General features: G+C 43.0%; 1 protein-coding gene across 1 annotated transcript; it reads right to left on the bottom strand.

Annotated features, from left to right (window-relative positions):
* Window positions 1–10,787: 10,787 nt before the first annotated feature.
* On the bottom strand, window positions 10,788–11,399 carry LOC130974978 (protein FAR1-RELATED SEQUENCE 11-like). Its single transcript, XM_057899812.1, has one exon. The coding sequence runs from the start codon at window positions 11,397–11,399 to the stop codon at window positions 10,788–10,790; it is 612 nt and encodes a 203-aa protein (XP_057755795.1).
* Window positions 11,400–12,167: the final 768 nt, after the last annotated feature.

Below are 12,167 nucleotides of genomic sequence, written 5' to 3'. Positions count from 1 at the left end.
GTGGTAAAGTGTCAATGTGTGAGTTGAGGAGGCTTGATGTTGAATTTGATATATTTTGATGATTTCAAAGAAAAGGGATGAAATTGGCATGTTTTGATTGATTTTGAAAAGAGTTGAAAATGGCTTATTTTGCAAATGGCACTTTGTGGTTTTGTATGAAAAACATGGTTTTTGGGCATACTTTGACGGGACATAACTTGGACTACGGATCTCTGTTTTGTGCCAAATCAGTTTAGAAATGAAATTGGATCCGGGATGTCCATGCCGTTCGAAGAACAGGTGAAAAACCATTTAAAATGAGAAAGTTATGTCCATTGGAAGATTGGGGGTTGAATCTGTGAATTCTGCAGCTTTTAACTTAGAAAATTTTTAGCAAAATGACCCCCCGCGCGTAGGCGCACTTGGCGCGTATGCGCCGTTGTTCTAGAAAGCGTCGTCAACACGTGCGCGTGGAGTGCGCGGGCGCGCCGATGTGCTGCACCCAATGCCCAGCCATTTTCCAGAGAGTTGTGCCAGAACAGTGCCAGTTTTGTGCCTGGGGCACGAGAGCACGCACGCGTACGCGTGGCTAACGCGTGCGCGTCGCTTGGCTATTTTACAATCCACGCGTTAGCGTGCATGACGCATACGCGTCGATGAGTTTTGTGGCCATCCATGCGTGCACATGGAGTGCGCGTACGCGTGGCCCTGTTTTCATCCCAAAGTTGATTTTTGACTTTTAAAAGCCGAATTTCATACTTCTAAGCCTCCGATCTCACCATTTATGTCTTAAATCATTATGATATGCCTAGCAATGAGAAAAGGAGCTAGGGGATGTGGTAACTTGCGAGTGAAGAAGGGGAAAAATGAATGATCAATGAGGATCAAAGATGATTATGTGAGATGCGGAGGATGGTGGTGGAAGAGCTTGTTATGCCATGGGCCGAAGGGCCGTAATTGTTAATGAATTGGCTTGTTATGGATTTAACCGTGAGCCGGATGGCTAGATTATTGTCGTGTTACAGCGGAGCCATGATTATGGCTAAGTATAAATGCATATATGCTATTGAATGAATTGTGAATGTTGCACTTCCACTGTTGGAGATGAGAGTTTCCCTGGAAGGAAGCAGTGGCTTGCCACCACGTGCTCCAGGTTGAGACTCGAAGCTCTTTTGACCCTATGTCGTCAGGGTGGCCGGGCACTGTGAAAGCCCCGGATGAGCTCACCCCCGTAAATATTCACCAGTGAGGGTGATGGATATGGATCATGATTATGATCAAATTTATATTGAGTATAACTCGAGTTGGGGAGACACGACAGAGGGACAGTCCAATGGTTAGCTACTAGGACTTGTCGGGTTGGCTCTATAACCGACAGTTGATATCATCAGCCACTAGGGACAGGCATTCATCATATGTATACTATATGAATTTTTTGAGATTGCCTATTTGACTGCATATTACTTGCTAATTGTCTAAATGCCTTATTTGTTCCTATTTGTATATTTCTTGTTTGATATAACTGTATTTGCTACATTATACTCCTGCTGGTGGTTGGGAGGTCTGAAGGAATTGGAAAGGGAAGTATTAGTTAGACTGAAGAATCTTTAGTCAGTCGCCACTTATGGTTTAGCTTGTTTATAAGCTTTGATATTATCTGGAGGAAGTTCTAGGATTGCCTTTGGCTTTCCTCTATTATTATGTATTATATATGTGGAAGCTGTTACCATGCTGGGGACCTCTGGTTCTCACCCATGCGGATTTTGTGGTTTTCAGATGCAGGACGTGAGGTTTCCCGCTGAGGCATGCTGGAGACTTCTAGATTTGCGAAGATCCTTTGTTCTCGGGACTATATTTTGGTTTATATGTTTTGCTTAGATACTTTTATCTCCATTAAATAATACAAACTGTGATGACTCCTCTTATGGGAGATTTTGGAGAATAGGTTTCTATATTGGTGTCCCTTTGGGTTTTCTTTGGGGTTTTCCTTATTTTATCATATGTATATATTGCTATGCTCGGACCGGTTATCTTCGCAGCCGGATTTTGAGTCTTAATATTCTGTTTTTGACACTCCTTTGTATATATATAATCTCGCGTTGGTTTATCCTTGTTCGTTACGTTATCGATCGGAGTGCTGCGCTTTCGAGTTGCGATTTTTGTTTACCCCTTTTTCTACAAAGGCTCCTAGTTATAATCAATCATTCATACTACTATACGTACTAAATTTTTATTTTAGAGGTTGTAATACCTTGCCATCTCTGAATTATAACTTAAGCATAAGACTCTGTATGGTAGGGTGTTACATTATGGTATCAGAGCAGTTCGTTCTTGTACAGCATGAGGGACGGACTAACTATGCTTCTGTGCATTCTCTGTGTGCGTGTTATGTGCTGTTAGTATATCTGATAGATATAATTGGCATAAACGTTCATGAGCATGCATTTGGGACCTTGAAGTACTAGACTTCCAATATTGAGACTGATCAACTTAATATCGATTGTTTGGTGTGTATAGGAACCAGATGGCGCCTCGTGGACGCGGTAGAGGCCGTGATAGAGGTTGTACTAATGCTCGTGCGCTGGAGATTAACCCTAATGACCCGGTCAACTTTATGACGGCGTTGGAGAATATGGCTGCTGCTATGCAAGCCACTGTTGAGGCTCTTGGTCAACAGATGAACAACCATGGTAATGATGGAGGTGGAGTTCAGGACCCGATGACACTGGCAAACTTTTTGAAGGTTAATCCGCCTAAGTTCAAGGGAACTACTAGCCTGACTGAGGCTGATACATGGTTTCAGGCTATAGAGCGAGCACTGCAAGCACAAGTGGTACCTGAAGGACAGTGTGTCGAGTTCGCTACCTATATGCTCACCGGTGAAGCGTCGCATTGGTGGCAAGGTATCCGACGTCTTCTGTAGCAGGGTGATGACTATATCACCTGGAATGTCTTCCGAGAGGAGTTCTATAAGAAGTACTTTCCGACTTCTGCCAGGACGGCTAAGGAACTTGAGTTACTACAGCTGAAGCAGGGTACCATGTCCGTATCAAAGTATACTGACAAGTTTGAAGAGCTGTTTAGGTTCTCTCGTATGTGCCAACGGACTCCGGTGGAATATGAAGAATGAAAGTGTGTTAAGTATGAAGGAGGACTCCGGAGTGATATCTTCAGTTCAGTAGGACCAATGGAGATCAGGACTTTCTCCGAGTTGGTGAACAAGTGTAGAGTTACTGAAGAGTGTGTGAAGAAGGCAGCTGCTGAGAGAGGGAATCACAAAGGTTCATTCCCACAGAACCGAGGGAAAAGCTTTGCACCTAGAGGTCCACCCTTCAAGAGGGGAGGCTCTTCCAAGAGGCCCAACAACAACAACTACCAAGGAAAAAGGTGTGGGAAGCAGCCTCAGAATGAGCAAGCTTGTACTAGGTGTGGGAGTCACCATCCGGGAACCCTGTGCAAGGCCGGATGGGGCTTGTGCTACAATTATGGAAAGGCGGGGCATAAAGCTGCCAACTGTTCGGAGAAGCAGAAATAAGGTGCTGGAAAGGAACAATAGACTGGTCGGGTGTTCACCACCTCAGCTATAGGTGCCGAGGGATCCGAGACACTCATTCGAGGTAACTGTGAAATGGCTGGTCAAACTTTAAATGCATTATTTGATTCGGGAGCATCGCATTCATTCATTGCATTTGAGAAAGCCCATGAGTTAGGATTGAAGATCGTAACCTTAGGTTATGACCTAAAAGTGTATAATGCTACCCATGAAGCCATGGTAACTAGGCTAGGATGCCCAAAAGTTTCCTTTAGGTTCAAGCATTGTGATTTTGTTCATAATTTAGTCTGCTTGCCGATGATCGGTCTTGATCTTATCTTGGGATTGGACTGGTTATCTGAGAACCATGTCCTGCTTGATTGTTCTACAAAGTCGGTGTACTTTATGCCGGAAGATACAGAAGGGCCGGTCGTGGTGAATAATTATTACTTGAATTCGATGATGGTGAACTGTTTCGGAACCGAGTGTCAGGGTATCCTGTTGTTAACCGCGGGTGTTTCGGGTGATGATCAAAGGTTGGAACAGATTCCGGTTGTGTGTGAGTTTCTGGAAGTGTTTCCCGATGATATTGATGAGTTTCCACCTAACTGAGAGGTCGAGTTTGCTATTGAATTGGTGCCTGGGGCAGGACCAATCTCAAGTGCTCCTTATAGGATGTCACCGTTAGAGATGGACGAGCTAAAGTCTCAGTTAGAGGATTTGTTGGGAAAGAATTTTATACGACCAAGTGTCTCTCTGTGGGGTGCGCCGGTGCTACTGGTAAAGAAGAAAGATGGGAGTATGCGGCTCTGTGTGGATTACAGGCAGCTGAACAAGGTTACAATAAAGAATAAGTACCCATTGCCGAGAATTGATGATCTCATGGATCAGTTACAAGGAGCTGGAGTTTTCTCCAAGATCGATTTGCTATCCGGTTATCACCAGATAAGGGTGAGGGGTGAGGATATCCCTAAGACCGCTTTCACGACTCGTTATGGTCATTACGAGTACACTGTAATGTCCTTTGGGTTGACGAACGCTCCTACGGTATTCATGGATTACATGAACATAGTTTTCCGTCCGTTTCTGGATAAATTTGTTGTTGTCTTCATTGACGACATACTAATTTATTCCAAAACTGAAGAAGAGCATGCGGAACACTTGAGGACCCTGTTACAGATTCTAAAGGAGAAAAAACTCTATGCAAAACTATCTAAGTGTGAGTTTTGGAAGAGTGAGGTGAAGTTTTTGGGCCACGTGGTGAGCAAGAAGGGAATAGCCGTAGATCCAACTAAGGTGGAGGCTGTGATGGATTGGAAGCAACCAACCACCGTAACGAAGATAAGGAGTTTTCTGGGCTTAGCTGGCTATTACCGAAGGTTTATCAAGGGCTTTTCACAGATAGCTTTGCCAATGACAAAGTTAACCCGCAAAGACACTCCGTTTGTTTGGACTCCTAAATGCAAGGAGAGCTTTCAGATATTGAAAAAAAAGTTGACCACTACACCTGTGTTAGTGTTACCTGAGCCGAACGAGCCATTTGAGGTGTACTGTGATGCCTCATTGAAGGGTCTAGGGTGCGTGCTGATGCAGCATCATAATGTGGTGGCATATGCCTCACGGCAGTTGAGACCGCATGAAGTTAATTATCCTACGCACGATTTGGAGCTTGCTGTGGTCGTGTTTGCGCTAAAGGTGTGGAGGCAGTACCTCTATGGGGTTAAGCTCCAAGTTTTCTCTGATCATAAGAGCTTGAAGTACCTCTTTGATCAGAAAGAGCTTAATATGAGGCAGAGGAGGTGGATGGAATTGTTGAAGGACTACGACTTTGAGTTGTATTACCATCCGGGAAAGGCGAATATAGTAGCGGATGCGTTGAGTCGGAAGTCGCTGTATACTTCTTAGATGACACTTCAAGAAGAAAAGCTGCTCAAGGAGTTCGAGAGTCTGAAAATTGGTGTCCAAGAAGTGTCTGAGACTTTGTGTTTGAGTCGATTACAAATCTCGAGTGACTTTAAGTCCGAACTCCTGAAGGCTCATGAGGATGATGACGCATTGTCGAAGGTGTTACCGGCCATTGAGCAAGAAAAATAGTGGAGAGTGTCGGAAGAAAAAGATGGGTTATGGAGATTCAAGGGTAGGATCATTGTGCCGGATGTTGGCACTTTGAGGCAGGATATCTTAAAGGAGGCACACAAAAGTGGATTCTCCATTCACCTAGGAGGTACTAAAATGTACCATGATTCAAAGGTGATGTTTTGGTGGCCGGGTATGAAAAATGATGTGGCGGAATATGTTTCAAGGTGCTTAACTTGTCAAAAGGTAAAGATTGAATATCAAAGGCCTGCCGGTATGTTGCAACCTTTAGAGATTCTGCAATGGAAGTGAGAAAGTATTGCAATGGACTTCGTGTCAGAATTGCAAAGGACTAGGGCTGATTTTGATGTTATCTGGGTGATTGTGGACTGACTGACAAAGTCAGCTCACTTTTTACCCATTCGTATGACTTACACCCTTGAGGAGCTAGCACGGTTATACATAAAGGAGATTGTGAGACTTCATGGTGTACCTGCTACTATAATCTCTGATAGAGATCTTCGTTTCACTTCAAGGTTTTGGGGTGCATTTCAGAAAGCTTTTGGAACCCGACTAAGCTTGAGCATGGCTTACCATCCTCAAACAGATGGTCAATCAGAGAGGACGATCCAAACACTAGAGGATATGTTGAGAGCTTGTGTTTTGGACTAACCGGCAAGTTGGGATCGGTATATGTCATTATTGGAGTTTGCATACAATAATAGTTATCATGCGAGCATCGGAATGACTCCGTATGAGGCCTTGTATGGGAGGAAATGTCAATCTCCACTATGTTTGTATGAAGCTAGGGAGAAAGGCTTGTTGGGGCCGGAAATGATAGCTGAAACCACTGAACAAGTCAAGAAAATCCGAGATAGGATGCTTACGGCGCAGAATCGTCAAAAGAGTTACGCCGATCAGAGGTGAAAGCCCTTAGAATTTGAGGAAGGAGACCATGTTTTCCTTAAGGTTACTCCGACCACGGGAGTAGGTATGGCGATTAATGCAAAGAAGTTGAATCATCGATACATTGGTCCATTTTAGATCCTGGAGAGGGTTGGACCGATGGCGTATCGGATGGCTCTACCACCTCATCTTTCAAACCTGCACGACGTGTTTCACGTGTCGCAGCTTCGGAAGTACACTCCTGATGCCAGCCATGTGTTAGAACCTGAATCGGTTTAGTTAAGAGAAGATTTGACGCTTCCAGTGGCTCCGGTCAGAATTGATGATACTAGTATCAAACGTTTGCGTGGAAAAGAGGTTTCATTAGTCAAAGTGGCTTGGAGTCGAGGCGGTGTTAAGGAACACACTTGGGAACTTGAGTCGGATATGCGAACGGATTATCCGCACTTATTCTCAGGTAATTGCATTTGAATTTTGTGGGCAAAATTCCCAATTAGGTGGGTAGAATGTATGACCCGGTTAATTAACGGCTAATTAACCCATACATGAGAATTTATTCTAGAAAGCCCAAAATGTGATTTTTATGGCTTAATATGATAGAGGAGATTGAGACGAGAATTTTGGTACCAATTTTATAGAATTCAGACCAAGATTGGACCGAACAGGCCAAACCGGGTGAACCGGACCCAAAGTGGGCCCTTGGCCCAACTAAACTAAACCAAAACCCTAGTTTTCAGCACTCTCTCTCCTCACACAACACTAATACATGCTGAAAAAGAGAGGAAATGGGGGAAGAACACTCTCCAAGGTTCTAACCCTCACTTGATCTTCAAACCACCATAACTTTTGATCTAGAGCTCCGATTGCCACACCGTTTGTGGCCACGCGTTCACTGCGAAGAGCTCTACAAAACCCATACAATTAATTTTGAGGTAAGCCACGTTTTGTGCTTCGAATTTCCAGCTTTGATTTCGAGTTTCATGAGCAAAAATGTTGAGATTTTGGGCTCTTTGATGTTATAGGACCCAACTCTCTTGAAGGAGAAGGTTAATCTTGTCTCCTTGGACCTTGGGTGTGGTAAGATTCTCAACCCTAGTGTAATTTGTTGTTCTATGATGTTTGGGTATTGAGATGTTGTGTATGGGTATGATGATTGTGGCTTAGGTTGTGTATGTGTGAATATTGGAGCTTGATTAGTGATATTGAAAAGCTTCAAAAGGGATTTGATGGTGAAAAATCTATTCTTGGAAGTATTGAGGCCTTGAGAGCTTGAGAAAAAAGTGGTTTGGAAGTGCTCCGGTTGAGCTTGGGAAATCGGCTAAGGTATGGTCTCGGTTTCTCGTATCTAATATGTAATGTAGTAGGAAATACTTAGGCTAGAGGCCCTAAGATAGGCATTGAATTGTTGATGTTGTTGAATGGTTGAAATATATGATGTGGTCATATATGTGATGATGATTATTGATGCCTTAGTGGTATGATGTATGAGAAATATGCATGTTGTGATATATGCTTGATGATTGATTATGGTTGAATTGTGGGTGGAACCATGTTGATGGTGAGTATGATATTGATTGTGTACAATGATGATTTATTGGAATTGGTGTTATTGAGAATTGGCATGAGGAAGAGTATATGTTATGTCAATGTGTTTGAGTTTGAGCCACTTAGGTGAAGTGGGTTAAAATGATGGGATAGTGATTTTGGTGAATTGTGGTAAAGTGTCAATGTGTGAGTTGAGGAGGCTTGATGTTGAATTTGATATATTTTGCTTGATTTCAAAGAAAAGGGATGAAATTGGCATGTTTTGATTGATTTTGAAAAGTGTTGAAAATGGCTTGTTTTGCAAATGGCATTTTGTGGTTTTGTATGAAAAATATGGTTTTTGGGCATACTTTGACGGGACATAAGTTGGACTACAAATCTCTGTTTTGTGCCAAATCTATTTAGAAATAAAATTGGATCCAGGATGTCCATGTCGTTCGAAGAACGGGTGAAAAACGATTTAAAATGATAAAGTTATGTCCGTTAGAAAATTGGGGGTTGAATATGTGAATTCTGCAGCTTTTAACTTAGAAAATTTTTAGCAGAATGACCCCCCGCGCGTAGGCGCACTTGGCGCGTACGCGCCGTTGTTCTAGAAAGCGCAATCCACGCTTGCGCGTGGTGTGCGCGGGCGCACCGATGTGCTGCACCCAATGCCCAGCCATTTTCCAGAGAGTTGTGCCAAAACTGTGCCAGTTTTGTGCCGGGGGCACAAGAGCACCCACGCGTACGCGTGGCTGACGCGTGCACGTCGCTTGGCTTTTTTTCAATCCACGCGTTAGCGTGCATGACGCATACACGTCGATGAGTTTTGTGGCTATCCACGCATGCGCGTGGAGTGCGCGTACGTGTGGCCCTGTTTTCATCCCAAAGTTGATTTTTGAGTTTTAAAAGCCAAATTTCATACTTCTAAGCCTCCGATCTCAACACTTATGTCTTAAATCATTATGATATGCCTAGCAATGAGAAAAGGAGCTAGGGGATGTGGTAACTTGCGAGTGAAGCAAGGGAAAAATGAATGATCAATGAGGATCAAAGATGATTATGTGAGATACGGAGGATAGTGGTGGAAGTGCTTGTTATGCCATGGGCCGAAGGGTCGTAATTGTTAATGAATTGGCTTGTTATGGATTTAACCGTGAGCCGGATGGCTAGATTATTGTCGTGTTACGGCGGAGCCATGATTATGGCTAAGTATAAATGCATATATGCTGTTGAATGAATTGTGAATGTTGCACTTCCACTGTTGGAGATGAGAGTTTCCCTGGAAGCAAGCAGTGGCTAGCCACCACGTGCTCCAGGTTGAGACTCGAAGCTCTTTTGACCCTATGTCGTCAGGGTGGCCGGGCACTGTGAAAGCCCCGGATGAGCTCACCCCCGTAAATATTCACCAGTGAGGGTGATGGATATGGATCATGATTATGATCAAATTTATATTGAGTATAACTCGAGTTGGGGAGACACGACAGAGGGACAGTCCAATGGTTAGCTACCAGGACTTGTCGGGTTGGCTCTATAACCGACAGATGATATCATCAGCCACTAGGGACAGTCATTCATCATATGCATACTATATGAATTGTTTTAGATTGCCTATTTGACTGCATATTACTTGCTAATTGTCTAAATGCCTTATTTGTTCCTATTTGTATATTTCTTGTTTGATATAACTGTATTTGCTATATTATACTCCTGCTGGTGGTTGGAAGGTCTGAAGGAATTGGAAAGGGAAGTATTAGACTGAAGAATCTTGAGTCAGTCGCCACTTATGGTTTAGCTTGTTTATAAGCTTTGATATTATCTGGAGGAAGTTCTAGGATTGCCTTTGGCTTTCCTCTATTCTTATGTATTATATATGTGGAAGCTGTTACCATGCTGGGGACCTCTGGTTCTCACCCATGCGAATTTTGTGGTTTTCAGATGAAGGACGTGAGGTTTCTCGCTGAGGCATGCTGGAGACTTCTAGATTTGCGAAGATCCTTTGTTCTCGGGACTATGTTTTGGTTTATATGTTTTGCTTAGATACTTTTATCTCCATTAAATAATACAAACTATGATGACTCCTCTTATAGGAGATTTTAGAGAATAGGTTTCTGTATTTGTGTCCCTTTGGATTTCCTTTGGGGTTTTTCTTATTTTATCATATGTATATATTGCTATACTCGGACCGGTTATCTTCGCAGCCGGATTTTGAGTCTTGATATTCCTGTTTTTGACACTCCTTTGTATATATATAATCTCGCGTTGGTTTATCCTTGTTCATTACGTTATCGATCGGAGTGCTGCGCTTTCGAGTTGCGATTTTTGTTTACCCCTTTTTCTACAAAGGCTCCTAGTTATAATCAATCATTCATACTACTATACGTACTAAATTTTTATTTCAGAGGTCGTAATACCTTGCCATCTCTGAATTATGACTTAAGCATAAGACTCTGTATAGTAGGGTGTTACAACCAAAGACCTGATAATCCGAAATCATCTCACCATCCGCCCAAAATAAGCTACCCAAACGATTCTCCGCGGTGCGTGTGTAATGTGCGACCGTCATCATGTCCACATTTGCCTTGCCCTCCAAGTAACTAATAGTTGCTGTTGCATCACCATCACATATTCGCGCAACCCTTTGTCCATGCACATAATTATACAAATCCCGCTTCGTAAATCGAAGCATGGCATACCCGCCTGACTGCCCAGCCATGTAAGCCACTATTTTCGAGGTTGCGATCCCAAACTGCTTGAAACTATCCACCTATACCTTGTGGCCCACACTCATCTTCCGGTGACTTGGGAGGAGATGAGTGAACATCACCGGGGCAAGCTCGTGGTTGTGTTTGTCCTTGATGGTTCTCACCTTCCACACGTTGTGTTGCACATCGTAATAGATCTTCAACTTTGCCTTATAATCCGTCCGGCTCTCAAGCCTCTCCTCCTTTACTCGCTCAGGACGGTCATAGTGCTTAGCATGTCTTTTCCCTTGTCGATGGCAAAAAAAGTCTCTTCTGACCAAAACCCCATTAACCCGAGCTACAACTCCCTTCCGAACTCCAAAGCCCCTAAATTTCGCAAACTCCTTGTATGCAGCATAAGCATCTTCTTCTGTCGCAAACTCTCTACCCAAGAAGTCATTCGCAACGACTTGCCTGCTTGTCGTACCGCTTGCCACGTCATTTATACCACCAGACTCCCTGCAATTTGCAGCATGCGCAGCACCTTGCTCCCTTGCTTCGGGACCACCTCCGGGATCCATGTCATCCACATCATCGTATTCATCGTCAGTACCACGATAATGTCCCAAAAATTCATCGGAATTTCCCGCATCGGACTCATGACCCTTAATATCGAACATGCGGTTGATATCCATCGTCCAATGCTGTGTGACGTCCTACCCTGAATCCATACAATCCAGAGACATACAACTCATAATCGCAAAAGATATAAACTAAAAGCATATACCACAAATACCAGGTAGGAGGAATTATTCACTTCCATAAATAAGGCACAATACCACTTCATTGAATCTAATTTAAGAGAAAATTCAGAAACCATTTATCTCGCTTTCACAAACAACAACTCATCATAACTAATTACATCATCCATAACTAGTTAATTCATCGACACATTCACATGAACAACCAAAAAGTTATGGGCATACCTGAATCATCAACAAACTAGTTACGGTCACCTCTCTTACTTAACTGAGTAAACTTAATTCGAATGACGATGTGTTCCTCGCAAGACAAGGTTCATCCAATTTTTATCCCCTATCCAAAGCGTGGTAACTTTAACTTTTCTTAACTAACTTCAACAGAAACACTAGCAACCCAAACCCCATCTTAGGCATAATAGGGTTCTCACCCAAACTATACACAAATGGGTGAAACACCCTCTCCACCAAATAATCACATCAATAAAAAAACTTTAACAACTAGCATGTACTTCAATGTATAACTATTCCTCCTATACACGCTTCATTGTCATTTGCATACATGACATGTCTCATATGAAACAAAAAATCTAAGTTCCATCATCCTACCTACCATCCGATTTGCTCCTAAAATAACAACCAATTTCATAAGCAAGATTCATCATGCATAAAACCAAACTTAATTCTCTATACTTGTTTATCTCA

The sequence above is a fragment of the Arachis stenosperma genome, chromosome 4, assembly GCF_014773155.1.
Source record: "Arachis stenosperma cultivar V10309 chromosome 4, arast.V10309.gnm1.PFL2, whole genome shotgun sequence".
Lineage (NCBI taxonomy): Eukaryota > Viridiplantae > Streptophyta > Magnoliopsida > Fabales > Fabaceae > Arachis > Arachis stenosperma.
Note: the sequence above shows the minus strand (reverse complement) of the source record. Positions and strands in the feature narration are given on the sequence as shown.

Excerpts from the sequence above, each read along its gene's own strand:
- LOC130974978 (XM_057899812.1), bottom strand. The coding sequence starts at position 11,399 with ATGGATATCAACCGCATGTTCGATATTAAGGGTCATGAGTCCGATGCG.